This window comes from Patagioenas fasciata, chromosome 3 (assembly GCF_037038585.1).
Source record: "Patagioenas fasciata isolate bPatFas1 chromosome 3, bPatFas1.hap1, whole genome shotgun sequence".
NCBI lineage: Eukaryota > Metazoa > Chordata > Aves > Columbiformes > Columbidae > Patagioenas > Patagioenas fasciata.
Genome location: NC_092522.1, coordinates 55,617,805 through 55,644,886, shown reverse-complemented (window position 1 = coordinate 55,644,886; position 27,082 = coordinate 55,617,805). Strand labels below are relative to the sequence as shown.

Here is a 27,082-nt window from a genome sequence, read left to right as displayed (position 1 = left end):
ACAAAGACAATAAAAACACTGTTTGCAGGCAAGTGATTGCAAGAAGAGGAAAAATTCAGCAACTAAATTATTGGCTACTAGTGATTAGTCCATAACAAGTACATATTCTACACTGTCTTCTTTTTAAGAAACAAACTTTTATTTTATGTGATGTCACTATCTGTGCTTCTGCCAACATGTGCATGTGCTAATGCTGAAACAGAACAACCTGCAAGGGAGAGGGGTGGTTACCAGGTGCACTCATAGGAGTTTACATGACTAGAAGGCATTTTTGTGGCTCTCTTTCAGCCTCTTTTTCCCTGTGTTAGTGGCCTTCAACATAATTCTATACTTCAACTCAAAAGCATTACATGATTAACATGCTTCAAACTGTTTCTGTTCATCTTGAAGTAAAACAGATGCTTAGGTTTCTGTATATAAATAATTCTTGCACTTTGTGCAGGTTTAATGTTAGATGCAAAATGTTTACAGGACAAGGGTCTCAAATAATTTAAACAAACTCGTACTGAGTGATGATTGCCATTAGGTCAGAAAATCCCTTAGCAGCGTTTAATGCAGCATTCCTACTTTCTTGTGCATAAATAAAACAAGTGTCACTGGAATGTAGTGACAGGCTGCTATGTTTTCACTTGGATCCAAAGCTGTGATTGCAGCTTGTGTGGAAGCTATCTCTCGCAAGCACTTGTCACAGCAGACGTGGCTTCAGCTGCTGGGTGTGGAACCAGGCCTGTATTGCAGCCCATGCTGCCATGTCCATACCTGCATGGATACTGGGGCCGAATCCTGCTTGCTTGTGTCCAAGTGAGCTGCAGCCAGCGCTGCAGATTGCAGAGGAGAGACCCCTTGAGGTTGCCTATAAATATCTGGGCAATTTGGCTTACTAAACTTCTCTTACATGCCTCTGTCTGTCTATCTCTCTTGTTTATTTACAAACCTGCCTCTACAAACTGATGGGATTACCATTTCAACCCCAGAGGCTGCATCTATCTTTCCTTTACATTAATGACAAATATTCTAGAAGTCAAGAGTGAAGTCAAGTTTGGTTGCCAAGTGCAAAAACTTGTTTCATTAGCTGGTATAATTAGCAGAGCTCAAAGAGGATGAAAGGATATGAATCAAGAAACTCTACTGGATTATGCCAGCTGAGGACCTTCTCCAGTGAGTTTTTCAGAAATCCGGAAAGCAAACTGCTGGTGTGCTGCATCTTCTCTGTTTGGGGATTCTCCAGCATATAGTGATTATTTATATAGCTTGAAAGAGAACATTTTCATAAACAAGAGAGAAAGTGCCAGTGATCTCAAATATCCCCTGGTTTGGTTTGGGCTATAATTAAATCTTGTATGTTATACTACTATCAGCTGGGCTAATTGCAGAAAATACCTTTCCTGAAAAAAAACCAAATTCCATATTACCATAGGAACAAGTCCATACTTATTGAAACATGGCATATTGGTTGATTCCTGAGTTATTCATCTTCTTGATGGAATTCTGCCTTTTAAATGAAAGCCTCTAAGGCTGCACAGCATGTGCAGGTGAGCAGGGTGGGTTTTTTTCATCCAGGTGGATGGCTGAACTCCTGCATATTCAATCCTCTGTCTCCTCTGAATGCACTTACACTGGGTAAGCTGTGAAGAAAAAACTGAGGGAAATATAAAACCTTTTGTCAAGGTTTAATGCAAGGGGACAATACACCATGGCAGATGCCCTCTGTCATATTTGTGAACTCTGAAAAGATTCACTCTTTCCGATACACCTACATACCTTTTTCCTCCAGTTAGAAATTGCAGTGTTCTGCACTTTATTGCACTACTATTTAAAAAGCAGTGGGTGGGCTTGAGCCCGCCAAGTGCTGACAGCTCCCACAGAGGGTCCCTCCTCCCTCTCCCACTTGTGACCAGCCTGGGGGAGATGGAGAGGCATGTGGGTGCTGGAGGGGCATTCTGAGGCTGTGCCTCCTGCTTTGCCAGGTACCATTTGCTCCTGAGAGCTAGCTTAGATGTCCTTGTCAGGGAGTACTGGCACAGCTTTGTTGTCCAGTATCTACATCCACTGCAATTCTCAAATGGTACCATGTTTTACAATACCTTCCTCACACAGAAATGCTCTTACTACAGACTTCAGGCAGGGTTTCTGTGATAGTGAGATCCCAGACTCTAATAGATCTTTACCTAGTTGTATTTGCTAAAACTTTTGACCCAAGTATGCAGATCTCTTGGTCTGGGTGTTGTTTTTGTTTTTTCCCACTGCCATGCCTTGCTAGTGGAGTTTACCTTCTCTCAGGAATAGATGCTTTCCCACATGAGAATTGCACATGTAGTTAACTGGTCAGTGTTCAAGTCAGTCCTTAATTCATAATCCAGATGGAGCTTTTAAAAGTTGCACTCAGGGTGCAGGTGACATTTAATGTGCAGGGTTAGCTAAGCTCAATACCTCTCTGCACGACTACCACTATGTCACAGTGGATCTCATCCTTGAGAATGCCGCTTAGGAAGGGGAGAACTGAAGCTGAAGGGGAATAATGAAGCACTGATGCTCAAGCAACAGGGGCAGCATTTGGTGCAGTGAGGGGAACAGTGAAAAGTGAGGAGCAAGTTACCAACGCTGTTTGTTTCAATGCCAAGCCAACAGGCTGCAACAGGTAGCAATATATTGAATGTGTGGTATTACAGATGTGCCTTACCTTGAGCTGTCTTAAACCCTGTCATCTAGATATTCCTTCTTTTTAATATGCTTCTTTGTTTTTAAAAGCCTCTCCCAGGCTCTGACAGTCAGGTTTTGGGAGGAAATATTCCAGGAGTCATGAAAGACAGTGTTTTGGAGACCCCTAGAGCTAAGGGCTGGGGCCAGCCCCCTTTGCTTGTCATGGTGTGCCTATGCCATCTTGTAATGTGGCTCCCCGCATCATTGCTGGGCTGTGGTCCCCACCTTGTGAATAGCTGCTTAAATCTCAGCTCACTCCTTGGCTCCTTGGCTCTCGACTGGGGTACACAGTGATCACCTTGCTCTGAAACAAAACGAGGTGCAGTTCTGCCCCATACACAGTATGGATGAGCAGGTGTCAGGTTTGGCTCCATGTGCCACACAGAGCCTTCCAACACCACTAACACCACTTTTTCTTTTTTTCTTTTTTTTTTTTTTTTTTTTTTGTGGCTGAGTTTCTGCAACAGAAGATGCATTATTATTTTTTATGAAAATAGGAAAATAGGGGTATCTTTCTGCAATTCCTCAAAAAGCAGATGGGGCTGTGGGATGTGGGGTGGGGAGATGGCGGGAGAAACAAACAAGTCTGAGTGGGAAGTGCCTTGTAGGTCTAAAATTGCATCTCTCCAGTGCAAGAAGACTGAAACAAAAACCTCGGCCAGCTGTGGGGTGGAAGTTCAGAAAGAACAAAGGATGATACGAAGAAGGAAAGATAACCTTGTGTAGAAAGTTCTGTACAGTCGTTCATTGATGTGAACGCTGTGCCTGCACAGGACTGAATATCCACCTCAGCTGGCAGGGCTCAGTGCCACAGGGGACAAGATAAATTGAACATGGTGCGTGTGTAACACGCATGGGCCAGCTGAAGCTCCCCTGGGTTCTGAGTAACAGGCTCAGAGCTCGGGATCTCCCCGAGAAGTTTTCTGCAGGAGCCAGGTGAGTGCACGCAAGGGAAGCGGATGATGCTGGGACCGCCGGCCGGGCCGGGGCGGGGCCGGGCGGGTGTGCCGGGCCGCGGGCTGGGCCGGGGCGGGCAGCGGGTGCCGGGCGGGCCAGGGCCGGGGCGGCGGGGTGCCGCGGGGGGCGGAGGGCCGGCGCCCGCCTCCGCGGGGCCGCCCCGCTGCAGTCTCCCGGCAGCCCGGGAGGAGGAGACGGCGGGGCGCGCTGGAAGCAGCGGGGCAGCCCCGCGGAGACGGACGCCGGGCGGGCGGCAGTTCCGCGCCCCGCCGCTCCCGCCGCCCGCGCCCCGCGACCCCCGGCCCCATGGCGGGGCTCACCGCCCCCCGCGCCCCGCCTCGGCCCTGGGCCACCCTGCTGCTCCTCGCCGCCCTGCTGCCCGCCGCCGCCCCAGGTAGGCAGCCGCCCCGGGCCCCTCCCGGAGGTGCCCCGCTCTGCGCCCGTGTGGGTGAGCGTCTGCTGGCCCACGCGTGCGACTGCCGGCCCCTGCACCCGGCGTGCCCGGCTCGCCTCCGTGGGTTGGGTCCGTGGCGGGGAGTTGTGCCGCGGGGCGAGGGGCGGCTTCGAGACGTTGCGGTGACGGGCGACCGGGTACATGGGGGAGCCGCGGCGGCATCGCGGGGTACACCCCTCCTTGCCAAGCCGGGCCGCCTCCCGCAGAGGCACCTGCTGCTGCCCGTGTTTGTGCCGGTCCCACCGCCGGTGCCGGGGCGGGCAGACCGGCCGCTTCAGCGCTTCCCTGCCGCAGGCTGAGGTGGGAAACCCAAGCGGGGGGCTGTGTGTATCTGCAGAGCCAGGCCGAACCTGGCACCGAGGGTCTGCGGACCCCCGCGGCTCCCGGACATCGAGACCTTCTCAGGTCAGCCGGCTGCGGCTCGGCTGCGCTTGGGGCAGCGCGGGGCTGCAGCCCGCAAGGACGGTCCCGGCCAAACGTGAGGCGGGGGCAGCGGAGGGCTGCTTCCTTCTTGCCTTTAGCGCGCCTGTGCCTTATTCCCGCCGGCACCAGGTGCCGGTCCCTTCGTCCCGTTTGGTGTCGGCTGAAGAGCCCCGCTCACTCGTCTAACGGGGCTGACAGGAGGCAGCTCCCGCGCTGAGCAGCTCTTTTTAAATCGGGCGAGATCCCTCTTCATTCCCGTCCTCGGAGTCCTGAATTGGACCCTAGATCAGCCTGGGCGACTGGTGCTGCTGGCAGGATTCCCCGGCCTCTCGGCCTCTGGTTTAAGCTGCTCTGGAGGTCGTGCGGGGTGACTGATCTTCCCCGTCCTTTCCTGCGTGGACAGCATTGTTTGCACCACAGGCGATGCTGAGTCCCTGTCCCAGTTTGTGCCCACGAGGTCTTTGCATCAGAGCACGGCTAGGGGCAGATATAGAAGGACATACGGGGGCATTTCAGCACCACATTTTAACTGCTGGGTTTACAGTGGTCAGGGCGGTATGGGGACACCTGCTCCCTAGCTCTTAGTGAGGTGGCTGCCCCATCTTCAGCTCAATTCAGCATCTCAGCAGCTCAGGGCTGGGCAGGACCTAATGTTACCTGTGACTCCTGGTGCATTTTAGTGTGCAGCTACGCAAAATGGAAAGATCTCCTTAACCTGGAACAAGGGAAATATCTTCAAGCCTGATTTGGAGATCCTGCACAGCCCTCTCTTTGTGGGCTGCTGAAGGTGTGTGGCTTGCAGGGTGCACGGTTGCAGACTAGCAGCAGAGTACATTTGCAGGAGGGTGACGGCAGGTAAGCTTTGCTGGCAAGTGCCCATGTATCCACTGCTGTCTGTCTTTCTGTGACGTGCTATGCCTATCCAGGTTAAACCTGGGGTCGCTCTCCTGGAAGTGGGTTTGTAGAGGTGCTGCTTTGTGGTGGTGGGGAATGGAGGAGCAACTGGATCTGCTGTCCCTGGGGCTGCCTGCTGGCATATCAGAGGGAAAGGGGCAGGGGAGTTTGGGTGATAATATCATGGGCAATATAATGGGAAATGTCGTAGCCTCTGAGGAAAAGTGTTAGCTGTTGAATACAGGCAGGCTTTTGCTTTGTGTGATGTCTAAAGTGACTCTAGGGGAGTCTGAAACTTAATGGAAGTTACATTCAAAACTTTCAGTACAGTCTTTCTTCGTTCACAGCCCCACACCAATGTGCTGTAAAACCAAGCCAATTTCTGAACAAACCCAAATGTCTTGGCACAGCACTGTGCGGAGCGCTCCATGCTTCCCGGCTGTGGATTTCTGGAGTGCACCAAAACCTGCTTGAGTGGGAACACTGTGCTGTTAACCCCCAGAGGGGCTGTACAGGACTTGTGTGTGGGCTGCATGTATGCTCCTTGTCCCTGGAGGTGTGCTGACCACGCTGAATGGGCACCACTTTCTTTCTTCAGTCTACTGAGTGGTTTATAAGCCACTAACCCCAGACTGTGCCTGAAGAAGTGCAGTCTCAGGCAGGAGGGCTAGTGAGTACTGGAGTCCTTTCTCAGGGGTTAAAAGCTGTTGCTGAGCACCTTTGCTGCCCTTGTCCCTGCTTTCTCATCTTCTACTTGTGTTTAAAAGAGTCTCTTCCCATTCTCCTCACCTTTCCAGCATGTACCCTGTTTACGTGACCTGTCCCAAACTCACTCTGCACTTTGAGCCTTTGCCCGAGTTCTGTGTCTGGGAGACAGGGAAGCTGCCTTGGCTCAGCAGTAGGACTCTGACAAAGGAAGTGAAAGAGCCCTTCATTTTTATGTTTGTGGAAAGAAAGAAAAGATTTTCCCCCAGTGAGGGTCTGGCACTGGGCTGGTGCTGTCGTTGCCTTTACTTCTGTCTATCAAAACGGAAAAACAGCGTGGGGACTGTGCCCAGGATTGCTATGCTCAGTCTCTTGGGCTGAGGAAGTCTAAGAGAAGGGTGTTGTGCTGGAACCAGTTTAGGGGCAGATCCCGTTTTTATTTTGCCAAGAGAGATTTTTGTAGCTTGCTGCCAGATCCCATGTGTGGAAGGATGCAGCAGAAAGCAGTCCTTTCTACTGACAGCAGAAAGCAGTCCTGTAGAAACCCTCCTCGATTGCTTTTATACGAATAATATTCAAGCACCACCTGTGGCTGGTGGGACAAATTTGGGAGGAGCATTAGGAGGCTGAGCTTGATATAATAGCCTTGCTGACAGCAGCACTAACTCTCATTTTCCCTCCTTCTCTAGACTGTGTGACATAAACAGAGAAAGCAGAAGGATCTCCAAGGGAATTTTCCACTTCATTTAGCTCTGAGCAATGTATCTTCTCAGTTATTTAGGACAATGCTGTAATGGTCTTAACTGTATAGCTCTGTACCAACCTCTGGTTGTGTCAGAGGTATGAAAGCCCTTGTGCTGTGCAAGTCTGTAATTCCAACTCTTCAGACAGCACATGGACTGAGGTTGGCTGAACATGTTGTTAAGAAGGTGCTTTCAGAAGCTGTGCTATACAGAAGGAAAACAGAGGGGGGCTGAGTAGATCATGGAGCAAAATAAAGAGTTGGCATGCTTTCTCTCTGCCTGCAGAGAGAACAGAATCTTGTCTGTATGATCCAGTGCATTGAGTGAGCATTCATATGCCCAAAAAATGTAGCTCCTTCCTCAGACACATTCAGTGCTCAAGTGTCATTGACATTTCTCATGCAGGACTCTGAAATGGTAAATGTGCCTTCTGAGTCTCAACATAACTGAGGCTGGACTGCATGTTTGCTGCAAGCTGCCTGTAGCCACCTGCAGGTGCTCCATTATCTTCAGATCAATGAAGCAAAGCAGTATTTTCACCAGGCTCAATTTCCGGTGCTCTTCTAGGAACTGTGGTTTCTCCATCTGGCAACTGTGTCACTGTGTCACCCAGCTCTCTCCATCGCTGGGGAAGTGCTTAGGAGTATGGATAAGGTGGCATTGGGATATGCAGGCAGGCGTTGGGTCTCTTAAATTTACACTACTGCAGCTCAGGTATAGCTGAGACCAGAACCTTTTTCTGACCAAAGACCTCTAGAGTGAGCCTATGTTTGGTATGGTTTGCAATCTCAAGTATTCAAAAACTTGATGACAAACCAGCACCTTTTTTTTCTTTTTTAAATTTTCTAGTTTTGAAATGTCAGGGTCTGCTTATGTTGTTTAACTTGAGTTACATGTCTTCATAAATTAGTACTCCTCACCTGCCCAAGCAAACTGTTCATAACTAGGTGCACGTATCATGGGAATGTTTACCTCTTGTGGCGCGTGTACTCAGGGGGAGGAGGGACCGTGGATGTTTCGCTGTTCCTTCTGCAGACCACTAACACACTCAGCAGGTGAAGTGGTCTCTTATCCAGATGGAATGGCACAGACATGGATGTGCCTTCCTTTTGGGAAGCTGCTGTTATCTCCCCGAAGACATATCATGCTCTTGTGCAGCATGGAGCGGATGCTCCCAGCCCTGCAGACACTGCACTGGCCCCTCAGGCAGATACTGGTGCTCCCTGTTGTGCTTTTCTACCCCCCCAAATTGCCACTTGTCTTTTCTGTTTCGCAGCTCCCTAAAGCAGTAATTTCCCTGGTGTATTGCAATACCAGATTGCTTTTATTCCTTTGATTGCAGTTGAAATTTTGTTTGCTTGGAACTGTGACTCTTTTCATTATTCCTCAAGGTGAGAAATCACCTCTGCAGCCCATGTCCCTGCCCAGCACGGCAGAGAGGAATGAACCACCAGCTTGCGAGGCAGTGAAATCCAGAGGGGAGCAGAAGATCTTGAAGATGGGGAGATACTTTCTCTCTGGCTTGTGAGGAGCCCAAGTATTTTGCTTCTATGTGGGCTGAGAAATTGCATTTTGGCTATGTTTGCACTGACAGCATAGCCTCGGAGGAGTGGTGTAGCTTATATTTTCAGGGCAATAGAGGAGTGATGGGTCTTTTGAAGAAATGGGAGGTCATCTGGAAGATCCTTTGCTATGTGTGACCCAGTATAAAGCCTTTGAAATCACGTTTACATTTTCTTATATGTGTTTGCTATACTTCTGCTTATTCTGCTGTGCTGTTGGCTGCAAAACCTACAGTCTGAGTTGAATGTTCACAAACTGCAGTGCCAAAATAAGCACTGCCAAGATCAAGACAGTGGCTTAAAAAGCAGAATATTTAAAAAACAAGAACTGCTGAGGGCATTTGCTTTGCTGTCTGTTCTCTGAGCCTTGGGACACACATTTCTAAGCTTTCCTCCACACCCTGGATGTCTCAGGATTTAGAGGGATGATATGGTTTAGTCTGCATCTCCACTGCCTGCTTTGTTTAAACCAGTGAGAGGATTTTGCACTTGACTCTGTACCTGGCTGGAGGGACTTCTGACACTCTGATCCCAGCTCTCGAATTTTTATTTGCAGGCATCAGCAGCATTTGCCTGCAGCACCTCCTTGGTTGAACTGATTTCCTTTGGGGACGTACAAGCACCTGGAAAGTGTCGGGTTTCCCTGATTGCTCTTTAAAGTTCAGACAAGTTTGTAACGAAAATGAACTTCTTCTATGGTGGACCACATGGTTGAATGCTTAACTACTATACTGGTAGCAGAGTTAACAAGAGCAACATCAAGCAGTGTTTACGCAGAGGCTCCTCCTTCATTGTGTGGTCTCATCTTACCTGGGGAGATGGAAGGTTGTGCTGGCAGCTCATGAGTCTCCAGACTCTAGCAAGACCTGTGCTGGCTGCTGAGCTCCCTCCTCTTCCTTTCTCCTGGAGGACATTCTGGTACCTGCCTCTCTTCAGACCCCTCATCCAGTGTCCTGCCCTCCTAAGGCATGCGGCTTCTGGGTTTCTGACCCATGTAGCTCTGCAGTTGCTGATTCCTCCTTGCCTGTTCCCCAGGACTGTTGTCTGGGATGTTACTCTGCCCCTCAGAGTTTCTGCAAATGTATGTTTAAGCTTCAGTGTGTTTTGTAACATTCTCAGCATTTATAGGATGGTTAAAATCTGCGTAGGTTGTAAGATTCACCGTATATCGCTCTAATTGAACTTGTAACCCCTGGCCCACCGTTAGCTCTTCATAAATTACACCTGCACCATGGGACATGGGGGCTCTTTCCCCATGCCACGTCGGGGTGCCTACACACCCTGAGGCTGTGTTAAGAGCTGACTGTGCTTCAGTGCCTCTGAAATCAGTCTGTGTGTGTGGCTTCATTTCAGTGTAGGTGCTTGCATTTGGCACAACTGGTCTATATTTGAAGCAAATAGCTCCAAGGAGTAGAGAAGTAATGAAAGCTGGAAGAAAGACCCAAGTCATGTAGAAATTGTGTGCTCTAAATAGAGAGCTTTTCCTATACAAAGAGAACATCAGATGAAATAGTGAAAGCCTGTTGAAAGGAAGTCAGTCCAAGCTGCTCCTGACCCTGGAAGAAAACCTGAAAGGTGCATCCAAATTTAACTATGTAAGGATTAGAAAGTGGTCTGGAGAAGTGTGGATTTTAAATCGCCCTCTTCAGTGGGTAACTTGATCACCAAATCAGCTCTTCATTAAACAGAGCAAATTACTCTTTGAGGACTGTGAAGCGTGTTTATATTACATTGTTCCAGCACAGCTATTTCACTATTTCTCAGTCATCAAGTCCTCTTGGACATCTTGCAACTGTCCCAGTTCTAGCAAATCTTTCTGACTGTTGTATTATTCTGGCATTAAACTGACTATTTTTTCCACTGGAGGAGCTGCTCGTTCTTAATATATACATCAGCTGTAAAGAGGCAACTCTTCAAATGGTTATTAGTCGTCATGTTTACTGTATAGTTGGCTGCAATATTTTGGCTGTAACTTTTCTGGGGGAAAAGTGCTGAACTGCTGGAGCTGGAATGTTAGTTTTTCCTTGTCTCTAAAAAGAAGACAAAAAAAAAAGAGAAATTGAATAGTCAATATAACTTGTCGTTGTATTCTGTAATGAAGTGCTTTACTCCTCCTCTTAGAATGGCATCCTTGGAAGGGTGTATGGAGAGGGAAGGAGTTTAGCTGGTAACCAGCAAAAACTACTGAGTTTACATTAAAACTTGTACAACAGAAAGCAGCAGATGTGACTGGCAAACCGTACTGCTGTGGCTGGCGGATCATGATACCCAGCTTGAGCCCAGCCACCCTCCTGGCCAGCTCTCGCAGAGCTGGATGCTCCCACTGCCAAGGGAGGGCAGTGTGGGCACAGCACCCCAGGCTGCCCACCCCTCCCACAGCCTGAGAAGTATCCGGGACTCGCATTTTCAGCCTTGGGAAGCCAGCATTCAGTTTTGCCTATGCTGCTGAGGTCCTTGGGCCAGCTCTGAGAGCACCGCAGCATGCAGGCTGCGGCCAGGTAATTGGAGGGCTGAATTTAGATGTTGTTATTCCTGCTGGGTAGTGTCTTGCTTCATGTGACAGCCCTGCTGAAATACCTAATGGCATCAGAATCCGGCCCTTCATGAGCAGTTAAGCTGCATTTTCGCATAATCTGAATGTCTTTCCCTTTTGTCATCTGAAGCCATGCCGAGTTTGATGACATAATTGTGTGGTCCATACTGTCAGATGCTTTGCAGAAAGCCTGGCAGCTCAGAGATGGAGATGCTGTAGCAGTCTCAAGCTGATGGTGGTGTGGGGACTTGGCAGAAGGCTTACTGTGTTTTGCCGGAGCAGGTGCTCTGGGTGGTGTGTTCGTAGCCTCGCCAGCTGTGTCAGCTGAGCTTCACATCGGCTTCTCTCCTCCCTGTGCTGTCAGTTTGATGCTTCTGGTCTCGTCTCCCAAAATAATTGTGTTATAAACAACGTAAGAGTGAATGAATGGTAGTGGTGGAAAGACTCCATCTGGATCAGCTGGACTGAGGCTTCAGCCTAATTTCAGGATAAATGTATTTTTAATATATGTATTTGGTAAGTGTCCAAGGTCTTATTACTGGGGAGGTGGGCTGAGGATCACAAGACCTGGTTTCATTCATAGGCCCAAGAAAAACTATCAAAGTGACATCTCACCTTTCCTGGGCTCCATTGGCCCTGCTTTAAAAATGAGTTGAATGCTGCAGTGCCAGAGAACTGTTCAACCTAAGCTTCTGTTCTCTTCTACTTGAAACTTCCCAAACAAGAAGTTATGACTGAAATATTTTGTGAGATGCTCAGTAATATCTCTGCAGGGTTTTATCAAAGCTCGGTAGGAGACTGCTGGTTTTGTGCTGTCCTTGGCAGTCAGTGAGCTGACTGTCCCCTGGGGAGGAGAAGGGTGCAGGGGCTCGGGTTCCCCTCCATGACTCAGGACACAGGTTTTGATATTGTCCCTGCTGTAGACCCCCTCTTGTCTATTGTGTGTGATGGTGTGATTTGTGATATGCTTACATGCATGCTTATCTGCCCTGTGCAGTTGTACTCCCTGAAACCACTGGACATAGCTGAAAGAAGTACAGGAATATTATTTTGCTGGATCAAGCCTGCAAACTGATGTGGCTTGATGTCTGCCTCTCCGGTCTGGGATGTTATTCCAGCTGTACCACAGATAGGTTCTTAGGGATAAATTCAGCTTAGTGATCAGGTCACATTTCTGTGGTGAAAGAGACTACGAGCACAGGCTTGGAGAGCCTGAAAATGTGGAGTATCCCAGCTTTCCATTTATTCCAGTCAGCAAACTTCACTGTCTCCTTGGGAGTGTTTAGAAATTCCCGCTTTTCGTTGACTCCTTGTCCTTAGCTTTGTGAGTGAAATGACTTGCTATTGATCTAGATATTTGCTATGTTGTAGGCTCTTAGAGCAACTTCTGTGATGTTGGAGCCCTTCTCCTGAGTCTCAGGTCCAAAGGTGTATGCACGCAGAACCTCGGAGTGTGTGGCTGTGAAGATCTGAGTATCTTCTACCATGATGACCCACCAGGAAGGTCGTGATGGCATTAACAACTTGAAATGTCTGGTTCTTGAAGACACAGAAGAAATTGCTCTCTTCCCAAAGAAACAAACCCAACAGAAAGTGAAATAAAACAGAAAAATAAGCTCTTCTGTGACAGCACAGCTACCATATCGAAAACCTATAAAGTCTACACCTAAACCAGCAATATTAGCAAGCCAAATTTTCTTGCTAGATGTGTATATTAATGTACATTTTGGTTCCAATGTGGCAATGGCTGTGCCAGAGCACTGAGTTCCTATTGTTCTCTCTTTCTGACTGTCATAAGTCAAGTTGATCCTCCCAGATCTGCGGTGGCTGCTTAAGTCACTGTCAAAGGACCGTGGGGGTCTTGATGAAAGCCCTTCCCAGTCAGGGTCAGAGCTGCTGGGTTTCAATTGCTGAGTGCAAGGTAATACCTCTTTATTGCCACGAGATGTCTCAGACCACAAGTGTTCCTCAGCTGCCCTCCCAGCAGATCAGTCCCCAGCCAGGATGAGCCCTGCCCATGGATGTGCTGATTGCTGGGGACCAGACACCCCTGCAAACACACTCGCTTTCCTCTGCAAAAACAGCTCTTTAAATTATTCTCAGGAAGGGATGATGAGTCGTATAAGACATCATGGGCTCCTGCTGGTGTTTGGTGCTACGCTGTGCAGGGCAGGCTGGAAACCTGGACCTGTTGATGTCACATGGGAATGGGACTGGGTGCAAAACCTTGGAGGGGTGGAAATAGATTTCAGACCACCATGTTAGTAAAGACAAAAGAGAAATGGCTTTGTATTGGCTTAAGTCTTCCCTTGCATTGGCAACAGGCCAGCTGTCCCATGTGGTGCTAGCACAGGGCAGTGGCAGCTATTCAGGAGGGAGGTGTGAGCACAGCCATGTCCTCATAGCAGTGTGGTGGGAGCACGTCTGGGAGAGGATGGCTTCCACACTCCCCGTGGGGAACGGCGGGAAGCAACCAGCCATGTGTGTGTTGGCGCAGGGGAGGAGGAGATACAAGAGGAAACAAGTTTTGTTTTCTAGCACCAGCACAGAGAGAGGAAGGATGGCAGCCTACTGGAGAAAGCTAAAGCGAGAGCCCAGTTATCTAGTGGACCTGAGGGTTTGGTGTGGATAAGCATCAGAGTAGCTGATGAGTTAGTATGGATGCTTCAGAAAGAAGGTGGTGTGTCTGAAAGGGGGGGGATTATTTTTAGCATGTTCTCACTATTCTACCTGCTGCTTTTCTTGGGGAGCTTTTTCTTGAGACCAGAACCTTGCAGAACAAGCTGCTAATAATTGCAGTAAGCATGGCAGAAACAGGCCCTATGAATCTAAACATAACAGCCTTCATAAAATTAGTCATTGGGTTTGCAAGACTTTTGGCAATGAGAAAGGAACCATTTGGCTTTTGCAGCAAGAGGGGCCTCTTGCAAATATACATTTTAAGCTGCTTGTGCTGTATAAATATCTATATATTAAAAAAAAACCCCAACTGTTATGGTTACAAGCAGTCCCTGTGAAAACTGAAAAGGCAAAGAGGGAAACTTTGAAATGTCCACAGCAACTTTTGACTAATTTGAGACCCCTTTGTATGGAAGGAAATTGCTGTGTTTCAGGAAGCTTTGCTGCTTTAACAAAATGTTTGTGCTTCTGAATGGTAAGCAGATGGCCAATCCAGAAGATGGTAGCAAGTTGCTTAAGCTACTTAAGGAAGTGCAAATTTCTTTGCCTTGCTAGTAGTGGCTAGCTTTGGTTTTAGGGATCCAAGCTAAGGCTTTGTTGTCACTTCAGGGCTGTTTCACCAGCATTGGCCATGCAGAACATCTAGATCTGGGCTACCCATAAGTCTGTTGAGCAGCATCTCTTTGCATGCCATGCAGACCTAGTCAAAGCCCTGTGATGGCTGAAGATGTTACCATCACAGATGTAACTGTTGGTTTTCTGTGGGAGCTCATTTTAGAGACTGTGCAGTGTTGGTGACAGGATGTTCAGAGCTCACAAGCAAAGTGGGCAAAGGCAGATGGGTGTTTTGATATTTGAAAACTCCATTGCCTCTGGACTGCACCAGTGCCATTAGTGTCAGAGGATGCAGAAGCAGTCAGAGAGTGTAGTCTATCAGTACACTCTTTCACTCCACCCCTTCCAAATCTCCCACTTTGGGTATTCAAACAAGGATACATTAATAACACAAAATAGCAATCCGCACACATTGGTAAGGTTTGGCTCTAGCATGCTGCTAGCTATGGCCTGCTAAAGACTCTGGAAGTCGACCGTGGTCCTTCCTGAGACTTGCTCTCCTAATTTTTTGCAGAGCCTCATGGAGTTGTAGGGTTGGTTTTCTTCCTCAGATGTTTCTCTTGCTGTATATCGCACTGGCCATGGGGTGCTCTGTGCTGTGTGGGGAAAAGCCACAGGTTTTGCACCTAAATGTTGGAGGTTAAACCATCGGTTCCTTTGTAGGTGTTTGTATTTTCAGTTCTAGATATTGCTAGGCTAAACCAAGCAAGATGGCATGGATTTTCATTTACAAACCTGCAAAGCTATGAGTGCATCTCTTCAGTATGTTCAACTGCTTTTCAAAGGTGTTAATTGGGTAAAATCTTTGCTGATCGCCCCAGGTAATAGTTGACAGACTGCAACATGTAAACTGATATGATAACTGCAAGTGGCTGCTGCTGTTTGCTTCAGTGTCTGCTCAGCTATAATAGGACTAGTTGTAATGTGTAACACAGCCCAGGGCTTTGCATTAATACACTGCTTTGAATATGACTGCAGAAGTCTTTCTTTCTGGAAATGAAATAAGAAGGACATTTATTAGAAAAGCCGATCTGTACCTATCCATTCCTTATCTGAGCCCAACCTGGTGCAGAGCTCCTAAGAATAGCTATAGTACTATTCTGGTCATTTCCTTGGCATGCATTTCATTTAGTATCTATGAGTTTTGCACTTTGGGAGACTTGGAGTGTGTTTCACCAGCTTCCCTTTCCAGGGTACAAAGCTATGTAATACTTTTGATAGATCTTTAACAATAAGTTATGTGGAATAAAGTTATTTAGAAGAGTCAGGACTGCTGTTATTTCAAGACATGAACAGTTTTATATTACTGATAGGTAAATAATGTTTTAGTTTTTATTTGTATTTTTCATGAAGAGGAAGAAGCAAAGACTGTTATTTTAGGATGTACTTTTTCTAGTCCTTGTGAAGAAACTTAATTTCTGAGAGCTACTAATGAAAGAGCAGAGACTAATGTTGAGCCAGTGTTTTGTTCTTAGCAAACCTGTACCTTGGGAATCTCAGACTCTTCTGATTAATGAGAAGTTTGCAATGTGAGATAGATAAAAATTGAGTTTTAATTTTTTTATCTTTCAATGCACAGTGAAGCTTGAATTCCTACTCTCTGATTTTGCAAGTCTGAGGCATTTTTGGCAGTTTCTAGTGGAAAGTTGAACGTGTGCTTCAACTAGAGATGGAATGGAAAGACTTTACATAAACATGTGAATCTCCGGTAGATTAAAAAGTCTGCGCTACTTTACAGGGTAAGGCAGCAGGTTTAGATATATTGAGGTGGTTTTTGAGAGGTGTAAATCAACCCCCTCTATGCAAGTAATCCAGATCCCTTAAAGAGGATGATTTGATGAAGTCTGTGATATGCATAAAGGAATGAACCAAAAGCAGAACCATACCATCCACATAGCCAATGCTTTGGATACAAAGCTAATATTCACTTCACTGACTCTTTCTTTTTTTTTTTTTTTTTTTTGTGTGTGTATGTATGTGTGTGAGTGATAATCCCAGTTTAGGTACTTAACGAACAGCTGAAGCCATGAGTTTATGGCTAGTTGTGTCTTGGTTAACACTTGTCATTGTTTCCACAAATGACTGATGTAATCCATTTGGAAGGTGTTAAAGTGCCCAAGATGAATGAGTTTTTCAGAAGCTCTGTGGAGTAGGGACATAAAAGTGAAGGTGGCTGAGAGTTTTCAGTTCCTCCCCATGACCCAGCACCCCAAACCAGTACAGAAAATGTTAGCATTTGTCTCCTGCTTTGAGGATCTCAGAAGCCAAAAGTTGAATAAGGTTTGGAAAGGAAATTAGGTGTTTGACTAGGAGTATTTCATTAAATGAAACTAAGCATATGAAGTGAATAATATGAACTAAGCATATAAAGTTTTGTGCTTTGCGGATGTGGATAACCACTGCTTGATGAGGCTGGAATGCAAACCAGTACAGATAGAGGACTGTGGTACCTGCTGTGACTTTCCATAAGTCCAGTCCATATCTCCCATCAGGGTAATTACACACTATGTTTCCTTTAGCCTTTGAAAGATACAGGGCTTCATGCTTCAGTTGACTAACTTTGTAACGTGCCACTGATTTTAAGAAGATTGCACTAACGTAAAAGCAGAGCAATGAAGCGAAGATTTAGGTTTGTAAGAAGTAATCCAGGTGCACAGCATAAGGGTGCTGCCATGGTTTAGTTAGCCTCATAATGAGCAGTGCAATTTTAGTAGGTGTGTTTTCCTCCCTGGAGCTCTATGGCCATACCTGGAGGGAGCAGGGCAGAGGTTGGCTCACAGGGACACATGCTTTGGTTCTGACTTGTGTCCCCTGCCAACCCACTTCAAAGCCAGCTCAGGCTGCTGGAACACAGGGAGTGGAACAGTGATGGAGGGAATGCATGACAGCCTGGAAACAATGCTCCCTCTTTTTCACTACCTTGCCTGTGGCATCCTTTGAGGCCCACCTGGAGGGGAATAGGCTGGCTCACCTGTACACCATCCATACAGGGGGAGAGGATAAATGTGGGCAGGCTGCAGTACAGTGACTCCCAGAACCAGGCCCTGTGTCCAGACTGGGCAGAGCGGCATCATGCAAGCTCTGTGCTGGTGTCAGTGCTGGAGAGAAGGATATCCATGGGCTTGTTGCCCTTCCCATCTATCCATACCTGTGTAGGCATCAGCTGTGGATGCAAAAGTACCAGTTTCATCTTCAACTTAAAGAAGGCTCTGCTTATGTTCACTTGTGTGGAAATCTCTAAAGAAAGCTTTCCCTCAGTTGCAGAGAAAACCACTGAGATTAAGTCAGTCTGAGCAATTTTTTTTCTCTTATTCCATGTTTGCATGAAACCATCAGAAATTTCAGATAAACAGAGCAGTGCCAGCACTTGATGTCATTTCTTCCTACTGTCATGGTGGGTTTTCCCATGTGCATTTGTACCAGGGGTCAATTCTTTCTCATAGAAACGCATGTAGACATTATGGCTCAGAAATGGTAGCTCTCGGCGTGGGAGTCAGTGTGTTTTATAAGAGGGATAATAGCCATCCTAGTGCCAGCTCTGTGTTATCTTCCTGCCTTCTTCTGCTGATGTCATGGACAAAATTGCCATGTTGTTGCAAGAGAATGAGGGTGTTGCTGCTCGTCACAGGTTGTGCAGCCAAAATCCTGCCTGGGCTGTAAGGGTCACTCCCATATCCCTGACAGTCTTTGCACTGTTTGGGGGACAAGCATCAGGCTAGGGCAGGAGAGAGCAAAAGGGAGCCCAAAAGCTTGCAGTGGAAGGGCCTGTTGAAACCTGTGGCTTTACCCTGGGCACCTGGGACAGATGGATCCTGCCCGTGGAGGCAGATACAGTCACACGTGTGTGGCCTTGGGTCTGCCCTGAGGAGCTGTGGAGTCTCTTAGGGAGATCCTGCTGCCTCGGGAATCTCTCAGGGGTGGTTTCTTCTCCTACCTTCTTCTTCTGCAATCAAAGAGAGCAATGTGAAGTGGGTTTAAAGCCACTTTCTCTCCACTAAGGGAAGTGTTATGTTTTGTGATACCATCAGGCTGCTTTAACATTGATTAAACTGTGCATCTGGTGCCAACACAGCTAAAGGACCTGGGGTTTGTAGAGGCAGCTGTAAGAAGTGCGTAAGGATGGTGCACACATGCAGGTGAGAGTCAGGGATGTTTCGGCAGACTTGTGGTTTTGAAGTATTCAGCACTGTGTGACAGATTTCTGTGGTGTCCACCTCTTCTCTTTAATGGATGGTGTGTTTTCAATGCCTGATTTGACAACAAAATATGCATTAAAAAGCAGTATGGGTCAGGTGGCCCTGATTTTAAAGAGGCTAATAACCAAAATTGTAGGTCTGATAGCTTTGTGGCAATGTTATGTTTGCTCTTTACTTTTCCAACATGGTTTTGAGGTACTGTATGCTTCATTTTAGACTGGCAGAAACACAGAAATTACCTCACTTTTGAGTAAATAAAGAATGTGAATATGAAAACAAGAACAAATTGGAAATGAAAATAACATGGAGACTACAGTCATGAACACAGAATGGAAAGACACAAGCTTTGAAGGGGTTCATTTTGTTACAGACAATGTCTTGTCACAGCATGAGTTGCCCTGTTCGCATTCTGATTTTCTCGGGCAAGTTTCCTTCTTATCACTAAACTTCTGACTCAGGGTAGAGAACAGCCTATATAAGGATTATCTAGGGGAAAATAAGCTCAGTTAGCTTTATCCTGTGCTTCTGTCGTGTTTGTGACTGCAGTCAGACTAAATTCAGACTTCACCACTTGAAGTGCCCTTAGGCTCTGATTTATCTCAGAAATGAGGCTTCAGATGCTGTAAGTCAACATTTGTGCTATTTCTGCAGTTGAATATCCACCAAAGCCAAGGAATGTGAGTTTCATGCCCACTAGGAAAGGTCTGAGCATCACAGGAGCTGCCAGCTGAGACAGCCAAGAGTCCTGTGCAGAGATGCAGTGTCAGCACTGAGAAACCTTAGGTGAGTCTCATGGGAGAAGCATTAATATTCCCTCCTTCGTGAGGATAATGGATTGAAGGGATGTGTGTGGAGCAATCACCTGGGATCAATGGCTTTATCAGGCCCATTGGCAGTTCATGCTATTCCTCTTTGTCGTATGGATGGTGTAAAAGCAATAGGTTAGCTTTGCTATAAACTTGCTTTTCTGTTAAATCAGTCAGTCCTCCTTCTTGCAAACCAAATTACTAGTGACCAGCATGATAAAGGACAGGTTCCCATCGAAGCCAGGGAGCTTTGGGTCAAACCAGGAGTACCACAGAGGTCTAGTCTGTCCCTACCCCTTTCCATTTTTAAGCCCAGAAAAGGTTAGACTTAAAGTCAGTAGACAAAGATTGAAAGGATACCTGCATATACATTTGAAACTCACTCAAATATTATAGATTTGACATTGATTTGTTATCAAAAGCTTAAAGGCTGTGAGCCTGATTCTGCTGATGGTGCCATCTAATCAATCTGTGCTCTCATCCTGTGACTGTTTACTGGACTCTCGAGGAGCAGTCGGAGTCAGAGTTTGGGCTCTGTCCTGCATGGGAAGATGAATCTTTCGGCAGTATGTCTGGCTGATGTGGTTGAGCCATGTCAAAGAGAACAATACACCAAAATAAATTTGTTTTTTTCCAGATGAAGAACTTCAAATACTTCAAATATAAGCAAACTAAAATATCAGGAACTTGAAAGACACAGTGAAGAGAACCCAAAGGAAAATTAGAAAGAGCAATTCTAGCAATAAAAGCAGAGCAACACCAATGAGATGTATCTAGAAAAAGGGATAGTTCAAGTGGCAGGTTAAAAAGCCACTTTCCAATGCTGCTTTTGAAGTAGCCAGTTTTAAAAACACTTCTGAAATGGGTCTTCCAAATGTTCAGCTTTTTCCATTTTTTGTTTATTAGCGAGTGGAGAACAATTAAAGTTTTTACGACATACAAAGTACATTCTTCACTAAATTTTGCTCCATTTTCTCTTAGCAATTGAAGGTTTTATAGAAGGGTTACAGCTCTACGGACCATACTTGATTTTACAGTATATGCTATATCCATGCATATCCATCTCACTGCCTTATGCTTGGAAGTTTTCAGGAGGCCTGGTGCTGGAACGAGTTTCATGTTTCATTCTCCCAGAAGTGGCTGCTGAGTTGAACAGTGGGCCAGAGTTCTCCAGGAACTGAAACGGTGGCCTGATGTAAACCATGTGTTTTGGAGCCTGGGCTGTGCACATTGTGTGGGTGGCAGTGGGGAGCCCTGGGGACTGGAGCCGTGCAGCCAGGAGAGCTCCTGACCCTCCGGCTTAGTTCTTTTGGACTGTTGGGTTGGTTTTTTTGTTGTCTCGATGGACCTGAAGGAGCAATGACTTGATGCCTCTTCCTCCAGAGTGGGAATAGGTTTCCAAATAAGCTGGAGACAGAAGGTTCTACCAGGGTTTCAGCTGAGAGTGCATCAAAGAGCTTTAAATGAACTCAAGTCAAAGAACTCAAATTCATGTGGTGGGGGATATTTTTAAGTGCTTGTGAGACTAATGTCAGTCTCCATGTGATGATCATAAATGAAAAATACATGCTGTAGTAACATAATTATGTCAAAGAAAGCAATCCTGCAATGACAGTTCAAGCCAACAAGACAGATCTGCAAGACAGCAGGTTTAGAGGACACCTCTGTCCCTCTGTCCTCATGGCAACTAACAAGAGGAGGACATCCTGCCAAAGAGTGTGTAAACCAGATACGTGTTGTCTCTGACTCGTGTGTGGTTGCAGTGACTGTACCCATCATTCTTTTGAAGCTGGTGTTCTTTGTAGTGCCTGTTCCTCCTGATGAACAACATGAGCACTGATTTATTCTTGTAGTTTAAAGTTTTTGGCTGTATAAATACACAAGTATAGCTAAGTGACCAATTTTATGGTTGGGAGTAAGATACCAAGGCCCAGTCTTCATGGAGGGCAGACAGACGGACAATTAAAACCCAATAAATCAGTGGAAAGGAGTGACTTCTCTGTCATAATGTGTAAGTCGATTCCAGGTCTCTGTAGGGAATAATAGAGAATAGCAATCTGGCACCTTCTGTGCTTCTCCCTTGGGATTCAGCTTTATTCTGCTAGCTCAGGGAGGTACTTGTATTAATAGTTAATTGTGAGTCAATCATATTCATCTTGATACACAGACCACCTTCAGTAAGCCCAGAAAATACTAACCTTTAAGCTAAAAATTTCTGGGGAAAAAGGGCAAATCTCCCAAAAACTTGCCAAGGAAAGAAAGGAAGAGGCTTAGTGTCAGCAATAGCAGATACCATAAAGAGGATAATGAAATAATTTATATTTAACTACTCCTGTACAACACAAAGGAGAGGACCAACTCTTTAAGTGGAAAACTGTATTTTTAGAACCCATGAGAAGACTTAGGATTTTATACAACAAATAGGGCATCTGTCAAACTTACTGTCAGTAGATAATATGAAAAGGAAATATAATTTTGTGATTTCCTGAATACACTGCATTACTTAGAAGAACTAAGGAAGTGTGTGTGTTGTGGAGAGCAGAAGACTGCTGGTAACTCCTCAGGAGATACTTGGATTCAGTAGGAAGTGCCCTCTGCAGAGATTTTGCCAATGTTCCTCGTGGGAACTCCCGCATCCATTTGACATTATTTTTGCAGATACAACCCATAGTGCTTCAGTCCCTGGGTACTGTGATGTTTCTCCTTTCTTCTAGCTCTGAGGTCACGTTTTCTAGATTTCTTACTGTGTTTATAAGTCTCCTCTTGACTTTCCTCAGTGGGCTTGTGTCTTTCTTAAAACATAGTGACTGGCTATGGGACACAGTTCTTGCAGCAGTGAGTTTTCACTGCACAGCAGTGTAGAATAAACTCCAACCGATCTGGGTGGAATTATATTGGGGTTTTTTTGGTTTTTTTTTGGACAGCACATTGTTATTTATTTTGGTTAATCCGTGAGCAACTACAACCACCAGATCCTTGTCTTGAATATTACTGCTTTGCATGATATTCTCCATTTGATGTTTACTTCTTTGTCGTGTCTTTTTCTGATATTTCCAATGTGTGTTGTCTGTTCTAAATTCTACCTGTGAGTCATATATCTGTATTTTATATGCATGTGTATATAACCTTTGGGATATGTTAAGCCTGCCAGCATATGCATGTTACTTGAATGTCTTTATTATTATATTTACATATTATTTTTCATAAATATTAATGTTAAAAAGCCTTAAACAATAGAAATTCAGGAAACTTAAAGTTGTAGTCTTATCCCCAAGGCTGAAGTCTGTCCCAGAGGAGCTGGAAGTGTCAAGTCCTCCACCTGCATTAGAAGAAACAGCCTGCAGTGTTCCTGCAGTGAAGCCTGTTCATGTGGTTGGTTAGTTAAGTAAAAAGTCAGTCAAGGGTAAATCTTAAATTGTTATTATGATTTACGGACCAGCAACCAGGCTCTTTTTCACGGTCTGCAATAGTATTTGGAATATTTTTTGCTGTTAGATACTATCATAGTAAAAGTCTGTATATCTATTGTTTTGGATTTGTCAGGAAAGGCAGGGATTAAGCTGTGGTCCCTACAGATTCCCTGGCACCCCACAGAGCTGTACCGCTTGCCAGTCTTCTGTCTTGTCCTCCAAGCTTACTGATGTAGAACCATGAGAAAAATGTCTCATTTCAGTGCATGTGTTTGACAATGGAGATGTGAAGCCTGCAGAGCAGGACACAGACTGGTTTTGACTTTGAACATGATTGCTCTGCCATGGATGGGATAAATGGAGGCAATGACTTGGGCTGAGGTGTGAGAAGGGGATCTACAATGGAAAGTATTTCGAAATAAACTTGTGGCCGCTTTGCCCTCTGGTCCCAACATCAGAAGTGCTTCTTAACCCCCTAGCTTAGTCCTGTGGTGAGGCCAGCCGCAGTCAGGGTATTCCCGCACCCTTGCCAGCTGATTTTGCCTGTTCTGTCCCCACAAGGAACCCCAAAGGTGATATCCCTCCATTAACACCTTTCCTCCAACTCAGTGAAGAGACAGATGTTGAACAACATCCCAGATGGATGCTTGCAGACCATGGCCAGTGCTGTGGCATGCTCTCACAGCTTCTTTGGGGTTGCTGGGCTTCGTTACCACCATGGTGGTTTGGTCACTGGAGAAGGCCAGACAGGAGGTGTCCAAAGACAGTGGATGTGAGAGAGAAGGGTAGCCCAGGCTCGGTGGGCTCCCTTCAAAGGGCACTGATACAGAAGAAAACTTGTGCGTGGATGTCAGCAGGAGAATGTGAAGCCTTCAAGAACTCACTGTCGGTTTTTCTTAAGTCAAAATAAAGGCATTACACATGTAGAAATACGTTGCCGAATTTGGAAAATGCCCTAGTCCTACTGTACTTTGCATTCAGAGGACTCTTCAAAGGGAGCACTGGAAACTTCTGTTGATGCTGTCAATTTAATGTATGTCCTTTGGATGCCAGGTAACTCCTCTACAGAGGTATAATAATGGCTTTGCTTAAATCAGACATTACCGTTGGATACTGGTCCTCTGCCCAAAACTGCTGGCTGGAGCCCGGTGAATTATGGCACACTTTCCATTGTGCTTTGCAGGAACTAAACCGTTCCAGTCCCTGCTTTCTGCGCCAAGCAGGAGTGTGTGGAAATGTGCTGAGCTTTTTTCTTTTTTTTCCTGTGAGAAACAAAGGATTTATGTACCACTTGTCTCCACTGCTTTAACTGATTGGCTCAATACCAGGAGATCTGATGCTGAGTGTATAAATTAGTGGCATTAAAAAAGATGATCAGCCCACAGAGGGACAAGGTTGACTGTATTATAAAATGCTAGGGGACCTACCAACTCAGTAGATTTGTTCTCCCATTTCAGTCCTACTTTCTCTAATCGTATACGTGCTTTTGCAGGTGCTAACTGCTGCAATGCTGCAAAGAGCCCCGCTAGACCTAGTACTGTGCTCTGTGCCACTGTTGCTCTGAAGTAAATCATCGAGCCCAGAGTCTTCTGGAGCCAGAGCAGTCAGCAGATCTCGGTTCAGAGGGCCACATCAGCACTGCTTGGGCTGGCTCACCAACTGCAGGAAATATCTTTGCAGAGTAAACTCTTCTCAGGATGGCCCCCATCCAGCCGTCATTGAAGCTGGTGGAATTGCTCCCATTTTCTCAACAGAGCTTGGATCAAACTGTCTACTTGAAAAAAAAAAATCCAGTAATGCTTTGCCAAAGTGACACGGTACATTAATTTTTGAGTGGAAAACAAGTATCTTCCTGTGGTATTTTGTCTGTCTTCTTTCTTCTTAATGTTTCTGCTGATGTGGCTTTGGGATAGCTCTATGGAGGTAGGTAGCAGTGAGAGTATGTGAAGGCAAGGAGCAAAGCAGCCACAGCTGTGTGGATTGCTGGATGAGAAAGGTGGGATGTTCTCTTTCCCTTGTGCCTGTCAGTCATGGTAAAATATAATTTCTCTTTTCCTGTTCATGAATTAACAACTGGATTGAAAGCCTTGAGTGGCACAAAGAACTACAGAGCTTTAGATGCCTGAAAGCTCTGCTTTCTTCTCTTTCTGTTTCATAATCTGTTTCAAATCAGGAGAAAAAAATAAGAGGATGTATCAAAATTGTCCCAACCCTTAAAGCCAAGACACAAAGTGATTTACCTGCTGCAGGATGGTTGAGCACCATGTGGAAAACAACGCCCAGTGCAGGCATGAAGAAGGGATGGGTGATCAAGTTGCAAAGTATTTCTGAAAACAATAAACTCTTTTTCCTGGCAGAGGGTTGTCCATGATACAGCTCTTGGTACATCGACACATCCACCTGAGTGTGGGGCTTTCCCCCCCTGGCTTCCCTGGTGTCTCCTGCAGGGTAGGCGTCCCTTGGTTTTTCTGCACCCTGGGGGCAGATGTCTGTCTTGTTTCAGAAGCTGCCAAACAAGGGCAATTGTAGAAGTGTCCTAGGATGTGTTTGCCATGTGTGCCGTGAACCTGAGCGTCACCACTCAAGCAGTTGCACTTAGGAGAGCCCAGCGCAATAGGTTTTGGAGTGTGGATGTTTTATAAAGGGTCTTACATCACAAATGGAATTAATTTCAGAGTTGCCAGCTGAAAAATCAAAATGTAATGCCTCTTTTTTCTATTTGCTTATTCACTATCTTTTTTTTTGCTACAAGTACATGTGATATCTTCATGGTGGTAGGGCTCAGACACTTATGAGAGTGCATGATATGCAGGAGTCTTATATTCCAAAGAAATAGCTCAGATATCTGGGAATAACAGCTGGCTGAGATACTTTTCTAACCTTAATGATGGGTTTGCAGAGTGCAGCTACAGGCTGTTCAGAAACTGAGTTGTTCAGCTCTGAAACTGGGTTACTCTTGCAGGTTGGCAGTGGTGCAAGGTTATCATCTCAGAGTACAATTGGTTGTGCTTAAGGAACACTTAAGGGCTTCTTAAGACAAGGATCTGCTCTTCAAGGAGGGTGAATGAACTGAGCAGTTTGGCACATTTTGTTTAATCTCCCATACTGTTTTGTCTAGTAAAACAGCAATAGTCTCAAATCCAAGGTACAAAGTCAGTCAGTCTCATTTGATGACTAGAACTTAAATTAAAAAAAAAAAAATAAATAAAACAAACAAACCCAACAATATGAAATAAGCAAAAAAATCTCACCAGTCTGCTATTGCAGTTTAGACTGTGAAGTTTTCTGGTCAAGTTGCCCATGACAGGATTTCACTTGCCAGCTGGCATTTTTGGCCTTTTCTAATGAAGGCAGTTGACCACTTTCTGATGAGTTCATTGTCTCTAAGCAGCTACAGCTTTTCTATTCTAGCTGTTACTTTGCTCATGGCTGGGTCACTGTGCTTAGCCTCCCAAATTTCTGCCCGAAGTGAAAAGAGAGGTTGGTAGATGTTTATAGACTATATGACTGTGCCAAATATGTGTCCTCTCAGCAGCAGACCACATTTTGTAGGTCCAGTTTTCCAGTCCTGAAGTAACAGCACATGGAAGGAAAATGCAGAGAAGTTTTCGCTGACTAGGGAAGGAAAAAGCAAACATTTTGTACCTACACTTGTGGTGGTAAATTGAAGCGCTTGATTTTTTGTGACCTCGTGTTTCAACTACTAATTTGCACTTATGTCTTAATGGGTTTGAGTTGCTTGGGATATTTCCCCCCACAGCTATAGATTGATTACTAAGGGTCAGTACTTCCCCTTTCTTCTGGAGCTATTTTGTGTTTTCCTTTGCTAGATAATTGATGAGGCCCTCTGAAGAATTTGTGTGATTTGGCAAGTGCAAGCTGCCTCCTTGTGTGGTTGTTTAGAGGATGTTTTGCCCTGAGCTTAGACCTCATGCTCTGGGCTTACATCATTTGTAAAATGTTCTCTCACAGTCCTGACACGCACAGGAACTTTGGCAACACCAGTGGACTTTTCAACTGCAAAAAGTCAATACCGAGGCTTTAATCAGCCCTGCATTTTGGGGGCCAAGATCCTGTATACAAATTCCTGCAGCTGTAGGTAATGTTGGATGTCTACACTGAAGAGAACACAAGAGAGTGACTCTTTCTCATTTTCCAGAACATAAAAAATCATTTGATTTTATTTTAATTTCAAGTAGCTTTTTAGATGAAGTCTGAAGATCTTCTGGTTGATTTAATTTGGCCAGAGTGGAGGTCTAAAAAACTGTTAAATCAGTTTTGGAACCAAAAGTGAAAAACTTAGTGGTATTAAAAGGAGCTAATAGTGGGAAGGTGGAGAAGAATCAGCCTTCAGTTCAATCAAACACTTGGTAGCTGTTCCCAAAGTTTATTAGAAAAAAAGGCA

General features: G+C 45.7%; 1 protein-coding gene across 2 annotated transcripts in view; it reads left to right on the top strand.

Moving 5' to 3' along the window:
• The first annotated feature begins 3,879 nt into the window (after nucleotides 1–3,879).
• FNDC1 (fibronectin type III domain containing 1) overlaps nucleotides 3,880–27,082 on the top strand; it is a 67,789-nt gene continuing 44,586 nt past the window's right edge. Inside the window, exon 1 of one of the 2 annotated variants that reach the window (XM_065833333.2) lies at nucleotides 3,880–4,051. In XM_065833333.2, coding sequence (XP_065689405.2) covers nucleotides 3,964–4,051 — 88 coding nt within the window. In that variant the 5' untranslated portion in view covers nucleotides 3,880–3,963. The remainder of the gene's footprint in view (nucleotides 4,052–27,082) is intronic. The other variant, XM_065833332.2, reaches the window with a different exon arrangement.